The sequence below is a fragment of the Trichomycterus rosablanca genome, chromosome 1, assembly GCF_030014385.1.
Source record: "Trichomycterus rosablanca isolate fTriRos1 chromosome 1, fTriRos1.hap1, whole genome shotgun sequence".
Lineage (NCBI taxonomy): Eukaryota > Metazoa > Chordata > Actinopteri > Siluriformes > Trichomycteridae > Trichomycterus > Trichomycterus rosablanca.
In genome coordinates, this window is record NC_085988.1 from 27,225,809 (window position 1) to 27,250,919 (window position 25,111).

General features: G+C 40.1%; 1 protein-coding gene across 1 annotated transcript in view; it reads left to right on the forward strand.

Annotated features, from left to right (window-relative positions):
- brsk2a (BR serine/threonine kinase 2a) overlaps positions 1-25,111 on the forward strand; it is a 393,831-nt gene that overhangs the window by 291,963 nt on the left and 76,757 nt on the right. Inside the window, exon 4 of the mRNA XM_063001316.1 lies at positions 3,545-3,685. Within this exon, the coding sequence (XP_062857386.1) occupies positions 3,545-3,685 (141 nt within the window). The remainder of the gene's footprint in view (positions 1-3,544; positions 3,686-25,111) is intronic.

The following is a 25,111-nucleotide window of genomic DNA, read 5'->3' on the forward strand; positions in this document are numbered from 1 at the left end:
GATTCAGGATATCACTCCGCTCCCTCACTGCTCTCTCAAGTCAGTATCTTCCATGTTCTGAGGTGCAATTGTCTATTCTCTTTGAGTCTTGGCAGGTGTCTTTGATTAAATCCTCAAGGGAACAGATTGACTTTGAGACTGACACTGCTGAATGGTTTTTATTTCTATATGTTTTATATGTTCTGTTGGTTTTTTTCTGTTTTGCACAATATATATTTATATATATATTTATATTATATATATATATATATATTTATATATATACAGTGTATCACAAAAGTGAGTACACCCCTCACATTTCTGCAGATATTTAAGTATATCTTTTCATGGGACAACACTGACAAAATGACACTTTGACACAATGAAAAGTAGTCTGTGTGCAGCTTATATAACAGTGTAAATTTATTCTTCCCTCAAAATAACTCAATATACAGCCATTAATGTCTAAACCACCGGCAACAAAAGTGAGTACACCCCTAAGAGACTACACCCCTAAATGTCCAAATTGTCATTTTCCCTCCAAAATGTCATGTGATTTGTTAGTGTTACTAGGTCTCAGGTGTGCATAGGGAGCAGGTGTGTTCAATTTAGTAGTACAGCTCTCACACTCTCTCATACTGGTCACTGAAAGTTCCAACATGGCATCTCATGGCAAAGAACTCTCTGAGGATCTTAAAAGACGAATTGTTGCGCTACATGAAGATGGCCAAGGCTACAAGAAGATTGCCAACACCCTGAAACTGAGCTGCAGCACAGTGGCCAAGATCATCCAGCGTTTTAAAAGAGCAGAGTCCACTCAGAACAGACCTCGCGTTGGTCTTTGAAAGATAGGCGCAGGAGTGCTGTCAGCATTGCTGCAGAGATTGAAAAGGTGGGGGTCAGCCTGTCAGTGCTCAGACCATACGCCGCACACTACATCAAATTGGTCTGCATGGCTGTCACCCCAGAAGGAAGCCTCTTCTGAAGTCTCTACACAAGAAAGCCCACAAACAGTTTGCTGAAGACATGTCAACAAAGGACATGGATTACTGGAACCATGTCCTATGGTCTGATGAGACCAAGATTAATTTGTTTGGTTCAGATGGTCTCAAGCATGTGTGGCGGCAATCAGGTGAGGAGTACAAAGATAAGTGTGTCATGCCTACAGTCAAGCATGGTGGTGGGAATGCCATGGTCTGGGCCTGCATGAGTGCAGCAGGTGTTGGGGAGTTACATTTCATTGAGGGACACATGAACTCCAATATGTACTGTGAAATACTGAGCAGAGCATGATCCCCTCCCTCTGGAAACTGGGTTGCAGGGCAGTGTTCCAGCATGATAATGACCCCAAGCACACCTCTAAGACGACCACTGCTTTATTGAAGAGGCTGAGGGTAAAGGTGATGGACTGGCCAAGCATGTCTCCAGACCTAAACCCAAAAGAACATTTTTGGGGCATCCTCAAGCGGAAGGTGGAGGAGCGCAAAGTCTCGAATATCCGCCAGCTCCGTGATGTCGTCATGGAGGAGTGGAAAAGCATTCCAGTGGCAACCTGTGAAGCTCTGGTAAACTCCATGCCCAGGAGAGTTAAGGCAGTTCTGGGAAATAATGGTGGCCACACAAAATATTGACACTTCAGGAACTTTCACTAAGGGGTGTACTCACTTTTGTTGCCGGTGGTTTAGACATTAATGGCTGTATATTGAGTTATTTTGAGGGAAGAATAAATTTACACTGTTATATAAGCTGCACACAGACTACTTTTCATTGTGTCAAAGTGTCATTTTGTCAGTGTTGTCCCATGAAAAGATATACTTAAATATCTGCAGAAATGTGAGGGGTGTACTCACTTTTGTGATACACTGTATATATATATATATATATATATATATATATATATATATATATATATATATATATATATATATATTAGGGCTGTCGAAGTTAACGCGATAATAACGCATTAACGCGACCTCAATTTAACGCGATTACAAAAAATAGTGCCGTTAACGCAAATTCTAGTTCATGTTGACACTTGACTGGTAGAACAAACATTTTAATGTCGGACTTGCCACCGTTTTTCATTTGCGGTTTGTTAACATAATGTAACCGATCGTCGTAGTGATGTACTTGCTTAATAAAGAAATAAATACACGCTATATTCACAAGTTGTCGGGAGCAGAACACTTTATTACACTTAATTAACTTCTTCTTCTGTACCGAATACCGGAAAGCTGAGTCAAGCACGTTAGTTCATGAACTATGGAAGCCCCAAAGGGTCAAAACACACTCACTTCGTGTAGAAACGTCCATCAAACCATTGTCACGATACAACCACAGAAAAGTCTGTTACAATAACTACGCCTTATCCCATCTAAAGCACCGCTGATCTACAATGTTTGCTGATGGAGAAATTCTATCGCGATTAAAAATTTTAATCGTTTGACAGCCCTAATATATATATATTAGGGCTGTCAAACGATAAAAAATTTTAATCGCGATTAATCTCAGAATTTCATATAGTTAATCGCGATTAATCGCATTAAAAAAAAATCTGTGTAAATGTTATAGAAAACAAGGATTTTTAAGTGAAATGTTACAATTAAAATGGTGAACACATTTTATGCTAAATGTACTGATGTTAAAAACTTCTGGGACAAGAGAAAACTGTAAGGGAGTTTATTCACTCACATACTAGGCAGTAAATGTCAGATTGTAGGTTAGAATTTCTCCATCAGCAAACATTGTAGATCAGCGGTGCTTTAGGTGGGATAAGGCGTAGTTATTGTAACAGACTTTTCTGTGGTTGTATCGTGACGATGGTTTGATGGACGTTTCTACACGAAGTGAGTGTGTTTTGACCCTTTGGGGCTTCCATAGTTCATGAACTAACGTGCTCGACTCAGCTTTCCGGTATTCGGTACAGAAGAAGAAGTTAATTAAGTGTAATAAAGTGTTCTGCTCCCGACAACTTGTGAATATAGCGTGTATTTATTTCTTTATTATGCAAGTGCATCACTACCACGATCGGTTACATTATGTTAACAAACCGCAAATGAAAAACGGTGGCAAGTCCGACATTAAAATGTTTGTTCTACCAGTCAAGTGTCAACATGAACTAGAATTTGCGTTAATGGCACTAATTTTTTTAATCGCGTTAAATTGAGGTCGCGTTAATGCGTTATTATCGCGTTAACTTCGACAGCCCTAATATATATATATATATATATATATATATATATATATACACATATATACCAACTTATATTTATATGTCCCTCTATCAAATAATTTATATATACTATATATGTCTTTCTGTTTGTCTGTCTCCATACATCCATCTATAGATTCACATACCAGTCTGCCAATTTATATCTTTCCATCTGATTTGCAATTCTATCTGGCTATTCTTCTGTTATCCAACGATCTACAGTATTCATTTGTCTATCAGTATGCATGTATCAATCCATATGCCTGGTCTTCAGTCTATCTTTTATTCAGTTTTTTCTTGTCTGTGTGTATATGCTTGTCAGTTCTTACATTTTCTCTTTTTTTCTCTCTGCAGGTATTTGGTTTTAGAGCATGTGTCTGGGGGAGAATTGTTCGACTATCTGGTAAAGAAGGGCAGATTAACACCCAAAGAGGCTCGCAAGTTCTTTAGACAGATCATCTCTGCTTTGGATTTCTGCCACAGTCACTCTATATGGTAAGCACAGTCCCTTTCATTTTATTGTCTGTAGTGGTTCAGCAGTGCCTGTTACCACTGTGGATTAAACAGATGTGCTCTTTAGATTAGGGCTGGAGTATATGATGGTACAGAGGATATAAAATGTTTACACATCCCTGTTATAATGGCAGGTTTTTGTGATGTAAAAAATCATTATAGATTTATTGCCACATTTTAATGTAATTTTTTATAATAAGCTCTCAGGTTTGAAGATCAGCTGTGCTGTTGGCCAGCCAGGTGTCCACACAAACACAGTTGGCTCTATCTGTGTGAGGGAATGGTCAATGGGTTCCTCATTGCTGCTGCAATTGGTCAAGGCGCCTGCTGGAGAGATGGTTGATGGCTAAGATGGCACACTAAGAAAAATAAATTGTCTGTGCCATTAATCTCCATAAATATCACTAAAATTGAAGAAATTAAGGGTATTAAAAAGTAGGGGTTTGTGTCACTATTCATTCTGGCAGCATTGATAAAGCTACATGGAATGAGTGATGGAATGACTTCAGCATTATTAGGCAAGTCCAGCAATAAATGTTTTGCTATTACAAGATAAAATGTGTATAGGATTCCTTTGTCTGTAAGCATAGCAGGAGACAAACTGATGAAAAGCCAGTGTAAACATCCTCCATCTGTTCCCTGCTAATGTATTCATACCCACGGGCTTTTAATTACAGTGCCATCACTATACCTCGATAAAGCTTCTTCAGTAAGTGAAGCACAGCAAGGTGTTCTTCAGCCTTTTTTTCTTTGTACTTTTACTCTGTATAGGAAAACCCTTCGTAATTATTAAGTGCAGGATGTTTAGCCACACCCATTGCTAAAAGATATACAAAACCAAGTATATAAATAAATGAACTGTTTTGGTAACAGTTCAGGGAAGCCTTTTACTCTTTCCTGCATGACTGTGCCCCCTTGTTCAAAGCAAGGGTCATAAAGACATGGCTTGATGAGTTTGGTGTGGAGAAACTCCAGTGGCCCGTGCCGAGCACTGACCTCAACCCCACTGAACACATTCAGAATGAATAACAACATTGACTGCAGGCTTTAATTGCTAAGTAAACTGGGCATGGTACCAGCTTAAGGAAACTTCATGCTTAGCTATTTATAAAAAAGAGCCAGATTTTGGCAAGATTCATGAGAGATGTTTAGTCATTTAGTCACTGACTCATTTTTACTAGGTGTCACACATCCATACTCACACATCTTCTCACTTACTTACTCATATGTAAAGTAGTGCAGTAAATTAATTGATGCCATTGTGTAGTGATGGTGGTATAGTGGCACAGCAGGAGCCAAGTTAACCCCACCTTGTGTTCCGTGTTTCTCAGAAAGACTGAGATTCAGAGATAGTGGAAGCTCATTGTAAGTACTGCCTTGGTCATCAGAAGGTTGCGGGTTCATGCCTCACCATCAAGTTGCCAGAGTTTGGCCTCTGAGTCACCTCTTAGTAGGTCAATTGGCTACTCTAGTAAGGAAGAGGGTGAATGGGTATGTATGGAATGCCCTGCAATGGATTGGTGCCTAGTCCCGGGTGTAATCCCACCTTACATTCAGTGTGTCTAGGAAAGACTGAGGTTCAGAGATAGTGGAAGCTCATTGGTTAAATACTGCCCTAGTCATCAGAATGTTGCGGGTTCATGCCTCACCACCAAATTGCCAAAGTTTGGCCTCTGAGTCACCTCTTAGTAGGTCAGTTGGCTACTCTAGTAAGGAAGAGGGTGAATGGGTATGTATGGAATGGCCAGCAATGGATTGGTGCCTAGTCCCAGGTGTAATCCCACCTTACATTCAGTGTGTCTAGGAAAGACTAAGGTTTAGTGATAGTGGAAGCTTACCTGTTAAGGTACTGCCCTAGTCATTAGAGAGTGCTGGTTCAAGCCCCACCACCGCCAAGTTGTCAGTGTAAGTCACCTCTTAGTAGGTCAATTGGCTACTCTAGTAAGGAAAAGGGTGACTGGTTATATGTGGGATGCCCTGCAATGGATTGGTGCCTAGTCCCGGGTACGTTTCTGGGAAAGACTGAGGTTCAGTGATAGTGGAAGCTTAGTGGTTAATCGTCAGAAGGTTGCTGGTTCAAGCTCCACCACCACCAAGTTGCCATTCTTTGGCCCCTGAGCCAGGTACTTATCCATTAATTGCTGCTTTGGATTTGGCCACAAATGTAAGTTCATTTCTGCTTAAAGGTGTCTGCTAAATGCTGTAAATATTTATAATTAATATTATTGCTATGTATGATGTGTTGGAACAAACCTTGTTGGATTTATTTATAGCCAAATATTGTTTGCCAAGTTGTTTTGATCTGCAGCATTTATATTTAGTTCTATGTACAGTTCATACAGGCCAAATCTAGAACATTTTTGTCCTCTTCTGCTCAGATTTTGGACCTTCATTAAAAAAGTTATTACAAGCTAGGGAGAAAGAAGAACTCCTAACTCGCTTATGGTGGAATTATCAGGGTACTATTGGGCCACTTTTGGGTAGCTGAAGTTAGCAGTTTATTTTTGAGGTATATTTGGGGGCTCTTATTGCAATATAGCCTGAAGCTGTAAAAAGACAAAAGCTTCCTTCAGTACTGTCTGTTAACAGTATTTTATGAGATTATCAGGAAAGAGAAGGAAATGTGGTGAAATGAGCCAGTTCTCTCACTGGTAAAAGTGATATCTGAGATGATAAGAGATAATGGATAATTTGGAGTCCCATGTGACGTACACACTCACAGTTGGTACTATTAGAGGAGTTCTGCTAGACCTAAGCACAGCCTATCTATGTTCCCTTGAAGATGCAGGTATCTCAGTCACCCATATGATTCTTTATTCTATTGCATTTCCTGTACCTGTATCTTGTTGAGTTCTACCTTGTGTTGGGTTTTGTGTTTTGTGTTTTTCAAGATCAGCCAATGGCATGCCTTACTAACCCATTGTTACTGGCAATGCCATTCTTACAATAATTTATTAATTAATTCATTTATTTTCATTTATTTTCCCCTGGGTAGGGTTGTGGTAGGACCACTGCCACCTGGAAACACCAAGAGAAAGGGAGAAATACACCTTACACCTTAAACAAGGCACTAATCCACTGCAGGGTGAAAGTGATTTATTCAGTCATCCAATTTACCAAATGTATGTTTTTAGGGAGAGAAAACTCAGTAAAACATAGACATGGGAGGAACATGTAAAACTCCTCATAGAGAGTGACTAAAGGCAAGAACAAACCTAAATCATCAATACTCCTGTTGTGGAGTGGCACCCACTTTACCAACTGCACTACAGTGCCACCTGTATTCTATTATTATGGTAATTATGATTATTATAATTATTATGATTAAGGGCGGCACGGTGGCTCGGTGGGTAGCACTGTCACCTCACAGCAAGAAGGTCCTGGGTCCGATCCAGTTTCATGCCCAAACCCGGCCCACTTTTTCCGCGGAGGAAAAATTTGAATAAATGAAACAGCAGCTAGCTCTTACAATGACTTTTTATTGGGTATAAGTTCAGGTGTACAGTGTATCACAAAAGTGAGTACACCCCTCACATTTCTGCAAATATTTCATTATATCTTTTCATGGGACAACACTATAGACATGAAACTTGGATATAACTTAGAGTAGTCAGTGTACAACTTGTATAGCAGTGTAGATTTACTGTCTTCTGAAAATAACTCAACACACAGCCATTAATGTCTAAATGGCTGGCAACATAAGTGAGTACACCCCACAGTGAACATGTCCAAATTGTGCCCAAAGTGTCAATATTTTGTGTGACCACCATTATTATCCAGCACTGCCTTAACCCTCCTGGGCATGGAATTCACCAGAGCTGCACAGATTGCTACTGGAATCCTCTTCCACTCCTCCATGATGACATCACGGAGCTGGTGGATGTTAGACACCTTGAACCCCTCCACCTTCCACTTGAGGAAGCGCCACAGATGCTCAATTGGGTTTAGTCCATCACCTTTACCTTCAGCTTCCTCAGCAAGGCAGTTGTCATCTTGGAGGTTGTGTTTGGGGTCGTTATCCTGTTGGAAAACTGCCATGAGGCCCAGTTTTCGAAGGGAGGGGATCATGCTCTGTTTCAGAATGTCACAGTACATGTTGGAATTCATGTTTCCCTCAATGAACTGCAGCTCCCCAGTGCCAGCAACACTCATGCAGCCCAAGACCATGATGCTACCACCACCATGCTTGACTGTAGGCAAGATACAGTTGTCTTGGTACTTCTCACCAGGGCGCCGCCACACATGCTGGACACCATCTGAGCCAAACAAGTTTATCTTGGTCTCGTCAGACCACAGGGCATTCCAGTAATCCATGTTCTTGGACTGCTTGTTTTCAGCAAACTGTTTGCGGGCTTTCTTGTGCGTCAGCTTCCTTCTGGGATGACGACCATGCAGACCGAGTTGATGCAGTGTGCGGCGTATGGTCTGAGCACTGACAGGCTGACCTCCCACTTCTTCAACCTCTGCAGCAATGCTGGCAGCACTCATGTGTCTATTTTTTAAAGCCAACCTCTGGATATGACGCCGAACACGTGGACTCAACTTCTTTGGTCGACCCTGGCGAAGCCTGTTCCGAGTGGAACCTGTCCTGGAAAACCGCTGTATGACCTTGGCCACCATGCTGTAGCTCAGTTTCAGGGTGTTAGCAATCTTCTTATAGCCCAGGCCATCTTTGTGGAGAGCAACAATTCTATTTCTCACATCCTCAGAGAGTTCTTTGCCATGAGGTGCCATGTTGAATATCCAGTGGCCAGTATGAGAGAATTGTACCCAAAACACCAAATTTAACAGCCCTGCTCCCCATTTACACCTGGGACCTTGACACATGACACCAGGGAGGAACAACGACAAATTTGGGCACAATTTGGACATGTTCACTGTGGGGTGTACTCACTTATGTTGCCAGCTATTTAGACATTAATGGCTGTGTGTTGAGTTATTTTCAGAAGACAGTAAATCTACACTGCTATACAAGCTGTACACTGACTACTCTAAGTTATATCCAAGTTTCATGTCTATAGTGTTGTCCCATGAAAAGATATAATGAAATATTTGCAGAAATGTGAGGGGTGTACTCACTTTTGTGATACACTGTATGTTGGTAAGTTAACACAAAACACTTCACTTAAACATGTTTAATTCAAATTTAAATCAGATAAAGATTTAAAAGGTAAAAAATGTGATAAAGATGAAAAAGTATTTACATTTGTACATGAGCAATAAGTTGAAATAAAAATTTAAATTGCATTTGTCTTTTCAACAGAGAGGTGCTCTATTGTTAGGTTTAACTCTTAAGTAGCTATTTAGTAGGCTACCTACAGCATCAAAAGCCTCCTAAGCAGTGCACTTTATTAATAACGGTGTCAGAGACATGGCTTATCTGCTGCTCTGAGGTTAAAAAAAAAACATTTCATTAAGTGTTAGTCTATTTTGCTGAATAACATAACATGCTTAAAGTTTTTTTTGTTTTTAACAATTTAGCCTATATTATGATGGTGTAAAATTGATAGTGATTTAGGTTATTTGTCTTAATTTGTTAAAATAAAATAGGCTATCGTGCTGACATCTTTATGAATGTCTGAACAATTTAACATATAACATGTATATTCTCTACGTTATATTTTACATTACAAATAACTATCTTAGTTTAAATAAATCTGTTAGACTATCCTCTACCTGTCCCTTCAGTAGTCATGGATCATCAGTACAATAGCGTCGGAACAAAAACATTCCATTAATGAGTTAGGCTATTTAATATATCACACTTCAAATTATGTTTATTATTTTCAGCTTAAAACTGAATATTTGTGATTAATGCTGTGTATTGGGTTCTACAAAATAAACTATGCTAAGTTGACTTGGCAATGTTGCGCAATACCGGCTGCATGGGGTCTGTCCTCTGGAAAACATGTCTGTTAATTTGACACATTTGGCAGCATCTTCTTCCATTGCCTTTCTTTTTTTTTAACCTGGTCTTTTCGGCTCCACCTGGCCTCTTCCTGCCCTCCATCACCACCGACTTGCGCTATTCTGTTGCTATTTTTACTTTTACCGGTGCTCCAGAAAAGACGCCTCATGGGCCAAACCAACTTAAACATTTGGGAGGGGGGGATTCCCTCAGATGGTAGAACCCATCTAATCTACTGCGATGTAGGTGCTGCGCTGTCAGATGAATGAGAATGAATGCAAGAATAAGATTAGATAAGTGACAGATGAGTGTCAAAATTATTTTTCCCAACTGGCCCAAACTCGAGACTGACATGGTCCAGGGTGTTACTGTGTGCCTTGCGCCCATTGTAAAGCTGGGATAGGCTCCAGCACGGCGCGACCCTAATTGGATAAGCGCTTAAGAAAGTAAGTGAGTGATTATGATTATTATTAGTAGTAATTGTAGTATTATTATTATTTTTGGTGGGGCCTTAATGCTATAATGTTATGTTTAAGCTGTCCATCCTTGGCATGTTTTCCTCCTGGTTAACTTTTAATTGTTTTTTATTGCTCTCGTTTCCCTCTGTTTTCCAAAAACATGGGACTGAATGTCATTACATTTTGTAAGATGCAAATATTGCACTCAGATTTAGTGTGTGAAAGAAACAAACTTGACAACACTCAAACAAAATATACAAGCTGATTTGGGGGTACTGAAGGGCACTGACTAAACTGTTGTACATTTTGCACTATTGCTTTTTTCATTTAAAAAATGTCTAAGGCCAGAATGGGGCCTTGAGGACTAATTTGCTAATCCTAACAGGGGTGCACTGTCATGTATGTTCCCGCCTTAGACCTGACACAGTTTGGCCACTGGTGGTCTCAACTATTGGTAAGTCTGATGACAGTTGCTTCTTTGTGTTGCATCTGACCATGTATAAAAACATAAGCAATGTCCCTCCTCATCTAACGAAAAAAAAAAAAACACTATGAAGCAATTTTTTTTCTCTTTCTGTCAGTCTGTCTCCTCCTCTTTCTTTAACTTACTGACAGATTGGACACAAATCATGTACTGTTACCATACTCTTCTTTCAATGTTTTTTTTCCCTCTTACTCAACCCTTCATTCCCCATGCCAGCACCTGATACTGTTGTTTTGTCTTTCTTGCTCATGTTTTCTATTTCTCATAACCACTCATATTTAAACCCTAGGGCTTTAATGTTGGTATCTTTTTCTCTTTGCTCCATTGTAGTTTAAAACTCTTTTTGATGTCTTTTTTTAGGATGTGGGTGATTTATTTTGCCCCCTGTCTCCAATCCATAGCTAGATGTATGATATCTAGTACATTCTTCTTATTATTATTATTCTGGTTGCCTAGTGGGTAGAGCTTTGGGCTATCAACAAAAGATTGAAAGTTCAAATCCCAGCTCTGCCATTCAGCCACTGTTGGGCCCTTGAGGAAGGCTCTTAACCCTCTCTGCTCCTGGGGCACCATACAATGGCTGACCCTGCACTCTGACCCCAGCTGCCAAACGAGCTGGGATATACAAAAAAATGTTGTACTGTACAAATGTATATGTATATATGACAAATAAAGGCACTTTATTCTATTCTAAATGTATAATGGTAGACTAAGGGATTTAGATTTAGATTTCCTAAGCATTATTGTAATTTAATTATATATTAAGTTATATGAGTCTCCCCTTTGTTCAAACACTAACGTTACACAAAAAGGCTTGACTTGCCATCAAGGTGTTCAATAAGGGAAAGGTCTGTGCAGGCCACAACACCAAACTCACTAAACCATGTATTTAAGCATCTCTTTTTGTGCATATAAGCACTGTCATGCTGGAACTGGAAGAGCATGTTGAAAGCATATGATTCATTTTATAGAATTGTAGTATATTTGTTGCAATAGGTCGAGCTAAAACACCCAAATTCAGTAATTAGGAGGAGTGGCCATATTAATTTGTCCAAATAGTGCATCACTAATTTATATCATGCTCTGCCAATAAATGTGACAGATCAGTGGTCCCCAATCACTGGGCCACGAACCGGTACTGGTCCGTGGGTCATTTATTACTGGGCCGCACAGAAACAAAAAATAATTAAAGATGGCTACAAAAGCAATAAAAACACTGCTTCCATTTTCAACATCCTGTCTTTGTGAAGCGGGATTTTCTTTAGAGACGGCAACCAAAACAAAGTTACGGAGTAGACTGGACATAAGGAACACACTTCAGGTGTTATTGTCTCCTATTACCCCTAGATGGGAGTGTCTCATTGCCTTGGAAAAAGCTCAGGGTTCTCAGTAACTTTCCATCATTAGTGAGTCGTATTATTATGCACTTGGTGTTTTTTACTATGCTTGTCATATAATTTTATTTTAACCCCCCCCCCCCCCCCCCCCCCCCCTCCGCTAGTCCATGAAATTATATCTTATCTGGTTCAAAAAAGGTTGGGGACTGCTGTGATAGATTACAGAAGAGATATGTCTTACCAACAGTGTTCTTGCTTTATTTACCTTTCCAAAACTAAAGTGGTAAAGTATTCCAGCTAAAGATTTTAGTAAAGCTTTGTGCTAACTATGCATCAGACTCACATAAAAAGAAAATTCTTTTAAAGTGTGATTATTAAAACAATATTTTAACACATTTTATTTTATCATTTTAAATGCATTGTTTGGTGAAATATGTGCTTGCTCTGCTTTTAACTAGTGGATAATCTAACAGCCAGTAACCAGATTTCTGGCTGTACTACTTTTCTCAAGTTGATGGACAGAAAGAGTGTGTCTGCGCTAAAAATGCAGAGCTTTGTGAGTCATTGCTGACTTTAAATCTTTTTTCTTCTACTTTACCAATAGTTAGGCTTTTGTTGTGAGGGATGGTGGAGAAGGAAAAGTTTTTCCAACAATCACTGTTTAGTCACCTCCATTTCAGTGTAATGTGATATTTAAACCTATTTATGGACTTGCACAGAGCAGGGACGTAATGCACAAATGTAGGTCACAATTCTTGCTGTTGTTGGATGGAAAATTCATTGAAGTTGAGCTCAGGGTTTTGTGCAGACCATAGACCACTGAAGTCGTGTCGTCATTTTGTAATCCACGCCATGTTGTTATGCCCATATTTGGTAACTCGGGTCTAAGAGAAATTTAGAATGGGAAAAATGAATGGAGATTTCGAAAATTGCCTCTCTCGCATCCTGTAGTCATAAAAAATTTGTCATTTATGTGTCAATGTGTCAATTATGAAGTCATTAAAGAGTCAAAATATATGTATTTCTACTTGTAAGCTAATGCTACTGCGCACTGAATTGACGTCACTAGACTAGAAGCCTCTTAAATAACCGCACGAAGCAGCGCGAATAAGAATAAGAGGCTACACTGCTCAACATGACCTGACAAAGTGGTTTTCACCTTTTTTAATACTTTTGTAATCATCCTTGAAAAAGGAGGACAAACCACAAAGCGGTACGACCACCATAGCCTTGCTTTGGTGTACTTTAGTGACGTCTAATTAATGCGCAGTAGCATTAGCTTTCGTGTAGCATTATTAGTATTACGACCCTTTAACAACCTCATAATTCAGAGGATCCAGTGATGTACAGGAGAAAAATATACATAGGACAAAACGTATAGGGTTCTGAACATGTTTATTTAGCAAAGGATGCGTTAGAGCCGATTTTTTGAAAACCCCATTCATTTTTGCCATAGAAAATCGGGCTTAGACCCGGGTCTCCAAATATGGGCATAACGAGGACTACAGAATGACGCACGACTTCAGTGGTCTATTGTTCCAAAACACTAATCTGTATCTTTATGGACCTTGTTTGGTACACAGGGGCACAGTCATGTTGATACACAGCATGCCCTACCCCAAACTGTTGGCATAAGGTGCATATCAAACAAGAAGCAAAGAAATAGATTTTGTATAGGTGTTTGCGATTGGTGGGGTCAAAACAGCTGAAGTCAAAAGATAAATAGATAGATTTATCTAGAATTGTGCTATAGGGGTGTTTATGTCTCATGTGGCCTACTAAGATTTGTTTTACGCAGGTTACTTCTTCAAGGTTACCTAGTCATTCACATGATTTAAAAGAAAATGTGATTCATCATGTTCCCCATAAGCATTTACATTTTCAGCATTTAGCAGACGCTTTTGTCCAAAGCGACTTTATACAGTCTTTATACAGTCTAAGCAATTCAGTGTTAAGGGCCTTGCCCAAGTGCCCAACAGTGGCAACCTAGCTGTGGTGGGGTTTGAACCAGTAACCTTCTGCTTACTAGTCCAGTACCTTAACTGCTAGGCTACAACTGCAGCAAACTGCAATGCACTGCTCTGACATCTTTCAGTTATAGCTTTTCTCCCAATTTAGCATAGCCAATTAGTCTTCCACTGCTGGGGACCCCATTCGCATCCAAGGAGGGTATATTTGCCCTTATCTCACTCCCACCAAACCCTTCTAATTCGCCCATACTTTGATTGATTCACGCATGAGGCCAGTCTTGTGCATGAAGAGTCACTCACTGATGACTGTGTTCCTTCACTGCTGTATAGGCACCTCAGGCTACTAACCAGGGTCCTTACACAGGGCTCTTACACAGAGTCGAAGACCCCAATTTTGTCCGGCCTTTAGACTGCCAATTAACCAGTAGCAGAGCTGAGATTCAAACTTAGAGAGTTCAGAAAGTATATTCCACTGTGCCACCTGAGTGCCCTGCATTACCATTTTCATCACTTTGTGCTACTTTGGCTCTTTTTTGGCACTGGACCAGAGGGGCAAGACTTCACTCCCCACACGCATCACTGAGTCTAAGGCTTCTTCCATTTTAAAATTATGTATGATATTGGGGTTCTGGGAACACTCAAAGCCTCAGATATTGTTTCACATCTTTGCCATGATCGATGTCTGGTCACAATTTGGTCAAGGAGATCCACAGACACTTCTCTGGACTTGATGGCTTGGTTTTTGTTCTGAAAATGCAGGGTAAATTGTGGGCTCTTGTAGACCCAGGTGGGTGTCTTTCCAAACTATATCCATTCAAATTGAAATACTATATAAGGGTACTCCAATAGAGTTTAAGATCATCTCAAAGATAAATAAAGCTGCACGATGCACTTGAGAACAATTTAAAGTGCCACAGCAAAGTCTATACTTCTGTGAAATAGAGATTTCAGCTTTTGAGTTAAAATTTACTTTTACTTAGTTATTACTTTGTCATTATAGGTGGCTAAGCATAGATTGGCAATCATATCCATTGAAAATCCATATCAAATAATATGAGTATTTATTTATTCATATGGCAATCCATAGTTTATTTGTTTTGAATTGCTTTTTAAATGAATGGGCTTCAAACTGTACATGGTAAAAACCAAATGCACATGTGTTTTATAAAAACTCTACAACTGTCTAAAAGGTGTTTTCCTGCTAAATGTATAGATTACCATAGATGTTAACAATTACCTTTGACAAAAGGTAGAGTGACTAATGATATACAGTCAAGCCGGAAAGTCTGCACACCCCTTTCACCTTCTAAGCTAAGGTCAGAGAGGTGAGCAGGAACTCGAGGGTCACTCTGACAGAGCTCCAGCGTATCCTTGTGGAGGTGGGAGAACCTATCAGAAGATCAACCATCATGGCAGCACTCCACAAATCGTGCCTTTATGGTAGAGTGGCCAGATGGAAGCCACTCCTTAGTAAAAGGCTCATGACAGCCCGCTTGGAGTTTGCCAAAAGGCACCTAGAGGACTCTCAATCCATTAGAAACAAGATTCTCTGGTCTGATGAAACCAAAATTGAACTTTTTGGCCTGAATACCAAGCGTCCGCTCATCACCTGGCTAATGCCATCCCTACAATGAAGCATGGCGGTGGCAGCATTGCATATTTTCTAAACCCTGATTTCACTTTGTAATCATTGGCGATTGTGTGTAGATGTTTGAGGCAAGAAAGAACTCAATCTATTACAGAATGAGTCTGTAATGTAATAAAACGTGGAGAAGGTGAAAGGGGTGTGCAGACTTTCCGGCTTGACTGTACCTGATGTATTCTAAGGTTACAAAATTCAAATTAAATTAGAAAAACCTACAGTGGGAGATTGTAACCAGGGATCCATTGTTTAGATTTAAGTTCCATAGCCACTAAATCAGGGGTCTCAAACTCAATTTATCTGGGGGCCGCTGGAGGTAGAGTCTAGGAGCGGCTGGGCCGCATCAAGTATTCCACAAAAAAAGGGTTTCAGGTATTCCAAACAAAAGTACAACTGATCCAAACTTCTCAATCTTTATTAATAACAGTTCAGAACATGAACAATTCTTCAGAACATAGGCTTCTGTTACCTACTCTTTGCTGCCAGAAACCTAAAGATCCAGCTCCCTTCAAAGATCCATTATTCCCAGAATTGTCTTACATCTTGAAGGTTTTCTTTGGGTCATTTAGTGAAAGTCACAACACCTGTAACCGTGACTTGTTTTGAGTTATGAGATCTGCAGTAGGATGTTGTTTGGTGTTTGGTATTTGTATAAAGAAGGCTGCTCTATAGAATCCCCAATTAATGCCAACTTCAGTGGTTATACAGTTTGAAAATGTTTTATGGGATGGTCTGTACTAAAATAACACATTACATTCCTAAAAGCTTTAAATGTTCTATCAACATGTTTTTTCTATTATATTTCAATTAAAAACAACTATTGTGAGATTTATATCCACTTGTCCTGTTTGCATTACACAGGAGAGACCCCCCCTGCTGTTAAGAATTTTTTTTTACTAACACAAGTAACGAAGTAACGTTTACTCTGAGTACGTTTTAAATGAGTTTTCTTTTTTACTTGAGTAGGTTTTTAGACTAGTAATTTTACTCGTATTTCAGTAAAAATTATTTAAAGTAGTAGTACTTTTACTTGAGTACAATATTTTAGTAGTCTTTCCACCTCTGCCCAGTACCTGAGTGTTTGGGATATTATTCAGAAAGCCCTTTCTATATATTCTGAGAGGAATTTGAAAATGCGTTTTTCTTATCATTATTAAATTTATCTCTCAGGTGTTTATACATTTCACATTCATAAATAAAGTGATCTAGTTTTTTTATTCTTTTTGTTTACATCCTACACATCCTTCTGCTCTACCAAATCTCTCTGCCACTGAGCTAACTCTGGTGTCCATGTTACTTCACCTCTCTTAATTCTTAATATCAAGTGCATTGTCTGTTTTATATATTTTAAATTCTTGCTCTTTTTGATTAAATTGTTCTTGGTAAATTTGTTTTCTTTTGCGATCGCACCTTTCTGTCCTCTGTATCTTGCACTGGCTGACAGGATATATTTTCCTTCCACTTGGTGTCGCTCTGAATCACGTTTCAGCCAAGTGACATTGCTAATACGTTGCTAAGTGAAAAAATAATGAGTTGCGCAAAGACTCGGCAAAATAGGTGCATGTGAGAAAACCGCGCGGGCCGCACTAACAATGAACTTTGACGTTAAGTCGGGGGCCACAAAATATCGGCCTGCGGGCCGCAACTGGCCCGCGGGCCGCGAGTTTGAGACCCCTGCACTAAATGGTAAATAACAATAGTTAGTAGTAATGGTTTTCTCTAACCAACAAATCTTGGCAGGTGTTCATTTGTACCACATAGTGAAAGAGAGATGTGTTCATATTGATCAGTGGAGGTAAAACTCATCTCCTTCTGCCAATCTCTGGTCATTCGCTCTTAGGAAATGATCAGTGAGCTACTCTATGGGCATATGCTATTGCAGCCCTGCTTACGTAGTAATTAAAGCTGCTCGAGGACTGATAAGACATGGTTTCCTCATGTGTCCAATCACTGACTGGGATCCTGTGGCGGATGTTGGGCGTGTGAGTCACATGAAGCGATTCGAAGCAAACAAGCATCAGTGTGCAGATTGCAGCAGGCTCGATCACTGTTTGAAAGCAAGGCTGTGACTCACTTTCTGCCCACTCGTTCCACAAATGAATGGGCCACCAACGTCTCAGCTAGTGCTCATAACCCATATAGATGCACAGAGAAACATTATACACTTTTTTTTAATTATAGGGAAGAAAAAAAATTTAGTTTGACTGAAAATTAAAAGGTCACAGACTAATGACCTGACTGGACACAAAAGATCTTGCAAGTCAATTTACTTGGTGATGCAGAAAGCAAAACAAATAGAGGTCAGCTTAGCTCGCTCATTTTTTTCAATTTCCTTCGGCCTTAAATCAATTAGGTTATTTGTTGGTGAGCTCCACTGCGACTTAGAGTGCCGACCATTATTTTTTGTTTACTTCATACATTCACTTTGTTTTACTGTCACAATCTTAATTGAGCATTTGGTTTGTATACACTGGTCAGCCATAACATTAAAACCACCCTCTTGTTTCTACGCTCACTGTACATTTGATCAGCTCCACTTACCATATAGAAGCACTTTGTAGTTCTACAATTACTAACTGTAGTCCATCTGTTTCTCTACATACCTTTTTAGCCTGCTTTCACCCTGTTCTTCAATGGTCAGGGCCACCACAGGACCACCACCTAGTAGGTATTATTTGGGTGGTGGATCGTTCTCAGCACTGCAGTGACAATGACATGATGGTGGTGCGTTAGTGTGTTGTGCTGGTATGAGTGGATCAGACACAGCAGCGCTGCTGGAGTTTTTAAATACTGTGTCCACTCACTGTCCACTCTATTAGACACTCCTACCTAGTTGGTCCACCTTGTAGATGTAAAGTCAGAGACGATCGCTCATCTATTGCTGCTGTTTGAGTTGATCATCTTCTAGACCTTCATCAGTGGTCACAAGACGCTGCAAACAGCACGCTGTTGGCTGAATATATTTTTGGATGGTGGACTATTCTCAGTCCAGCAGTGACAGTGAGGTGTTTAAAACTCCAGCAGCGTCACTGTGTCTTATCCACTCATACCAGCACAACACACACTAACACCACCACCATCCGACTGTATAGAAGTGCTTAATGTCATAGCTAGTTTTTAACTATTACAATTATGACTTAATACATTTAAGCAATTAAGGGTTAAAGTCTTTGTGCAGGGGCCCAACAGTGGCAACTTGACAGTGATAAGGCTTGAACTGGTAAAGTTCTGATCACCTAGCTACCACCGCCCTAACATGGAATCCATGCTCTTCGTCTTGCTTTGACGGCCTCCATTGTTCTGACAAGGTTTACCACAAGATTTTGAAGTGTGTTTGTCAACATTTGTGCCTATTCAGTTAAAATAGCACTTATAAGGTCAGGCACTGATGTCGGATGAAAAGGCATGTAATTTATTTTATACCTATTTAAATGACTAAAACCTATCCTAATAATTAGGTGTTTGTATAATTTTAGCCATGTGGCGTACTCTCCCTGATTATCCAGGTTAGATCAAGCTGGTATGCATGGCACAAGTAAACACATCATTAGAGAAACAGGACAACACATAAAAAAAGAATAAAAAAGAAAAGCTTTATTATAATTAGGCCGCAGTGAAGCAAGAGTAGCACCCCATTACCCCATCTAATGTCCTATCCTATGTGGTGCTTATGTTTGTTACTTTGCCTTTAAATAATGCAGTATTTGTTCAAGGTTTGTTCAAGCTGTAATTGGGTCAATAGGCTCTTAAGAACTGGAGAGGAAAATGAGGTGAAATTAAGGGGGATGAGGGGAGGTGGCTTTTGTTTGTACCGCTGGTATGAACACTTCATTTCAGCTACTCATGACTCCGGTGAAAGCTGTTGTTTACTGTGAATTGCATTCATTAAATACGAGTGGTGAGTGGCCAAATGGGTCTGATCGTGCTAAATAGATGCTCATCAATTCAGGTTGTAAATATGCATATTATTAAATCACCTGCAGTAAATTCATGTGTTGCCTCAGTGTTTCAAAACCAGATCAGATGCAAAGAATGATTTACACACTGTATTTTAAATGTTAAGTCTTACACAGTCCAAATAATTCCTATAAACAATAAACAACATTGGTTCAAATTGGCTTTGCAAAGCCTACAATTCGAAAATATTAATTTTTACTTACACTTAGACTTTGAAGACTTAGCTCCCACAATGCAGTGTGCCAACCAGCTAATACACTTGGGTCATTTTCTTTAATTATTTATCTTTGTATTTATTTGTTTATTAGGATTTTAACGTCATGTTTTACACTCTGGTTACATTCATGACAGAACAGGTAGTTACTCATTACACAAGATTCATCAGTTCACAAGTTCAATGTCAAACACAGTCATGGACAATTTTGTATCTCCACCTCACTGTGGGAGGAAACCGGAGCTCCTGGAGGAAACCCACACAGACATGGGGAGAGCATGCAAACTCCACACAGAAAGGACCCCTACTGCTCCACCTCGGAATCAAACTCAGGACCTTTTTGCTGTGAGCTGACAGTGCTATCCACCGAGCCACAGTGCCGCCCATTTATCTTTGTAAATTGATAAGTAGTTTGCTAACAGTGGATGTGTCCTTGTTTAAAGTCAGGGGAATCTTTTCAGCTTCATAAAAATAACATGCAATTCACTAGCCTTTCTTTGTATTGTAGGTTCTAATTAATATTTAAATCTTAAAATAGGTTTTGGTATGTTTTTGTTGTTACAGTTAGTCGGTTGCTATTCTCTGTTTATCTGCATAGTTAAATTTTTGTATACATGTATATTTATTGATTATTTTGAATGTGTATATTTATAAATAATTACACAAATCACAAAGCATATAGCTGGTGGATTTTATTACATTATTATTTTTTTGTAGTTTAACACTAAATCCCTATATACACTTATGAAACAGTAGCGCTACAAAAGTGGGTGGTAACCTTAAGTTGTATGGAACTAAACATGATTGAATGGTTTATTTTGCATGCTTCCGTTAGGGGTCACCATAGTGGATCATGCAACCGCATATTTGATTTGGCACAGTTTTTACACCAGATGCCCTTACTGACTCAACCCTCCTATTAATCCAGGACCAAGGGGGAAGGGGGTACTGATATGTGTTCCCCAGTAGCTAAGTTCACCTACTGCCTTTTCGATTTGTGAGCCCAGCTTTGGATTTGAACCACCAGAACTTTGATTATGCTTGCTTTATCTTTTTCCGTTGTGATTTTTTTTTGTCTCAATTATTTATTTATTTATTTATTGATTTATTTTTTATTATTTATTTATTATTTGGTTCCAATTTGGTCCTGATTATTTCAATTTAAGATGGGAAAACAGATTATTGCAATGTACAACGTATGTACAATTTTATATATATATATATATATATATATATATATATATATATATATATACAGTGTATCACAAAAGTGAGTACACCCCTCACATTTCTGCAGATATTTAAGTATATCTTTTCATGGGACAACACTGACAAAATGACACTTTGACACAATGAAAAGTAGTCTGTGTGCAGCTTATATAACAGTGTAAATTTATTCTTCCCTCAAAATAACTCAATATACAGCCATTAATGTCTAAACCACCGGCAACAAAAGTGAGTACACCCCTAAGAGACTACACCCCTAAATGTATAAATTGAGCACTGCTTGTCATTTTCCCTCCAAAATGTCATGTGATTTGTTAGTGTTACTAGGTCTCAGGTGTGCATAGGGAGCAGGTGTGTTCAATTTAGTAGTACAGCTCTCACACTCTCTCATACTGGTCACTGAAAGTTCCAACATGGCACCTCATGGCAAAGAACTCTCTGAGGATCTTAAAAGACGAATTGTTGCGCTACATGAAGATGGCCAAGGCTACAAGAAGATTGCCAACACCCTGAAACTGAGCTGCAGCACAGTGGCCAAGATCATCCAGCGTTTTAAAAGAGCAGGGTCCACTCAGAACAGACCTCGCGTTGGTCGTCCAAAGAAGCTGAGTGCACGTGCTCAGCGTCACATCCAACTGCTGTCTTTGAAAGATAGGTGCAGGAGTGCTGTCAGCATTGCTGCAGAGATTGAAAAGGTGGGGGGTCAGCCTGTCAGTGCTCAGACCATACGCCGCACACTACATCAAATTGGTCTGCATGGCTGTCACCCCAGAAGGAAGCCTCTTCTGAAGTCTCTACACAAGAAAGCCTGCAAACAGTTTGCTGAAGACATGTCAACAAAGGACATGGATTACTGGAACCATGTCCTATGGTCTGATGAGACCAAGATTAATTTGTTTGGTTCAGATGGTCTCAAGCATGTGTGGCGGCAATCAGGTGAGGAGTACAAAGATAAGTGTGTCATGCCTACAGTCAAGCATGGTGGTGGGAATGCCATGGTCTGGGGCTGCATGAGTGCAGCAGGTGTTGGGGAGTTACATTTCATTGAGGGACACATGAACTCCAATATGTACTGTGAAATACTCAAGCAGAGCATGATCCCCTCCCTCCGGAAACTGGGTCGCAGGGCAGTGTTCCAGCATGATAATGACCCCAAACACACCTCTAAGACGACCACTGCTTTATTGAAGAGGCTGAGGGTAAAGGTGATGGACTGGCCAAGCATGTCTCCAGACCTAAACCCAATAGAACATCTTTGGGGCATCCTCAAGCGGAAGGTGGAGGAGCGCAAAGTCTCGAATATCCGCCAGCTCCGTGATGTCGTCATGGAGGAGTGGAAAAGCATTCCAGTGGCAACCTGTGAAGCTCTGGTAAACTCCATGCCCAGGAGAGTTAAGGCAGTTCTGGGAAATAATGGTGGCCACAAAATATTGACACTTCAGGAACTTTCACTAAGGGGTGTACTCACTTTTGTTGCCGGTGGTTTAGACATTAATGGCTGTATATTGAGTTATTTTGAGGGAAGAATACATTTACACTGTTATATAAGCTGCACACAGACTACTGTTCATTGTGTCAAAGTGTCATTTTGTCAGTGTTGTCCCATGAAAAGATATACTTAAATATCTGCAGAAATGTGAGGGGTGTACTCACTTTTGTGATACACTGTATATATATATATATATATATATATATAAATACAGTGTATCACAAAAGTGAGTACACCCCTCACATTTCTGCAAATATTTCATTATATCTTTTCATGGGACAACACTATAGACATGAAACTTGGATATAACTTAGAGTAGTCAGTGTACAGCTTGTATAGCAGTGTAGATTTACTGTCTTCTGAAAATAACTCAACACACAGCCATTAATGTCTAAATAGCTGGCAACATAAGTGAGTACACCCCACAGTGAACATGTCCAAATTGTGCCCAAATGTGTCGTTGTCCCTCCCTGGTGTCATGTGTCAAGGTCCCAGGTGTAAATGGGGAGCAGGGCTGTTAAATTTGGTGTTTTGGGTACAATTCTCTCATACTGGCCACTGGATATTCAACATGGCAAAGAACTCTCTGAGGATGTGAGAAATAGAATTGTTGCTCTCCACAAAGATGGCCTGGGCTATAAGAAGATTGCTAACACCCTGAAACTGAGCTACAGCATGGTGGCCAAGGTCAAACAGTTTTCCAGGACAGGTTCCACTCGGAACAGGCTTCGCCAGGGTCGACCAAAGAAGTTGAGTCCACGTGTTCGGCGTCATATCCAGAGGTTGACTTTAAAAAAATAGACACGAGTGCTGCCAGCATTGCTGCAGCGGTTGAAGACGTGGGAGGTCAGCCTGTCAGTGCTTAGACCATACGCCGCTCACTGCATCAACTCGGTCTGCATGGTCGTCATCCCAGAAGGAAGCTGACGCACAAGAAAGCCCGCAAACAGTTTGCTGAAGACAAGCAGTCCAAGAACATGGATTACTGGAATGCCCTGTGGTCTGACGAGACCAAGATAAACTTGTTTGGCTCAGATGGTGTCCAGCATGTGTGGCGGCGCCCTGGTGAGAAGTACCGAGACAACTGTATCTTGCCTACAGTCAAGCATGGTGGTGGTAGCATCATAGTCTTGGGCTGCATGAGTGTTTCTGGCACTGGGGAGCTGCAGTTCATTGAGGGAAACATGAATTCCAAGATGTACTGTGACATTCTGAAACAGAGCATGATCCCCTCCCTTTGAAAACTGGGCCTCATGGCAGTTTTCCAACAGGATAACGACCCCAAACACAACCTCCAAGATGACAACTGCCTTGCTGAGGAAGCTGAAGGTAAAGGTGATAGACTAAACCCAATTGAGCACCTGTGGCGCATCCTCAAGTGGAAGGTGGAGGAGTTCAAGGTGTCTAACATCCACCAGCTCCGTGATGTCATCATGGAGGAGTGGAAGAGGATTCCAGTAGCAACCTGTGCAGCTCTGGTGAATTCCATGCCCAGGAGGGTTAAGGCAGTGCTGGATAATAATGGTGGTCACACAAAATATTGACACTTTGGGCACAATTTGGACATGTTGACTGTGGGGTGTACTCACTTATGTTGCCAGCCATTTAGACATTAATGGCTGTGTGTTGAGTTATTTTCAGAAGACAGTAAATCTGCACTGCTATACAAGTTGTACACTGACTACTCTAAGTTATATCCAAGTTTTATTTCTATAGTGTTGTCCCATGAAAAGATATAATAAAATATTTGCAGAAATGTGAGGGGTGTACTCACTTTTGTGATACACTGTATATACCACAGTACAAAATACTACCAATGGTGTCATTTGTTTAGGCATACAATCATAATGTAGTAACAGTTTTACATCAATATAATTATTATTATATAATGTTTTTTGATGACTAGCTATATTAATCAAATAATGACAGTGATGGGGACAGTGGCAGCCTCGTGGGTAGAGCTTTGGGCTATTAATCAAAAGGATAAGGGTTGAATCTTAGCTCTGCCTTGCAGGCACTGTTGGGCCCACCAGGGGTGCCTTACAATGGCTGACCCTTCACTCTGACCATAGCTTCCAAACAAGCTTGGATAAGTGAAAAAAGAATTTCATTGTACTGTACACGTGTATATGTATACATCACAAATAAAGACGTTCTTTTCTATGCTAAAACAGATTTACTGAGTCATTGGACAAAACATGTAATGAGTCGAATTTTGAACTTGTTGAACCATCAGTGAACTTGTGCGACCAAGTGATTTAGCAACACTAGGTGAAAAATCCATATCAGTAAAGATAATCTAGGATGGCTTTTTGTGTCCAGTAGCCATTGCAGATATTACAGTATGACAGCTAATAAAGCATGCAGCAGTAATTAGTCTGCTCTATTCTACTGCAGGATTGGCTTGCAAATGGCCTTATGATCAAGAGGTCGGTGCGTAAACCTATTGGCGGGTGGTGGCGGAGTTGTTGTTATAAATTTAATTTGAAATGTTTTAGCATATAATGATTTTCCAGGGTTTAATGGGTTTGAGGGGCCTTATGGTCTTTTGTTACAAACCAGTTCAGCCTGAGTGGGTGATTCATGTACCTTTTGTCTCCCCTCACTTCCCTTTGTATCCAATGCCATTAAGGCCAAATTAGCAGCGAGCTGGGAGTGACGTGAAAGGCTTATTATGAAAAACAGTTTATCTAGCCGGCCTCTGGTCAGCTGCTCTTTTAAC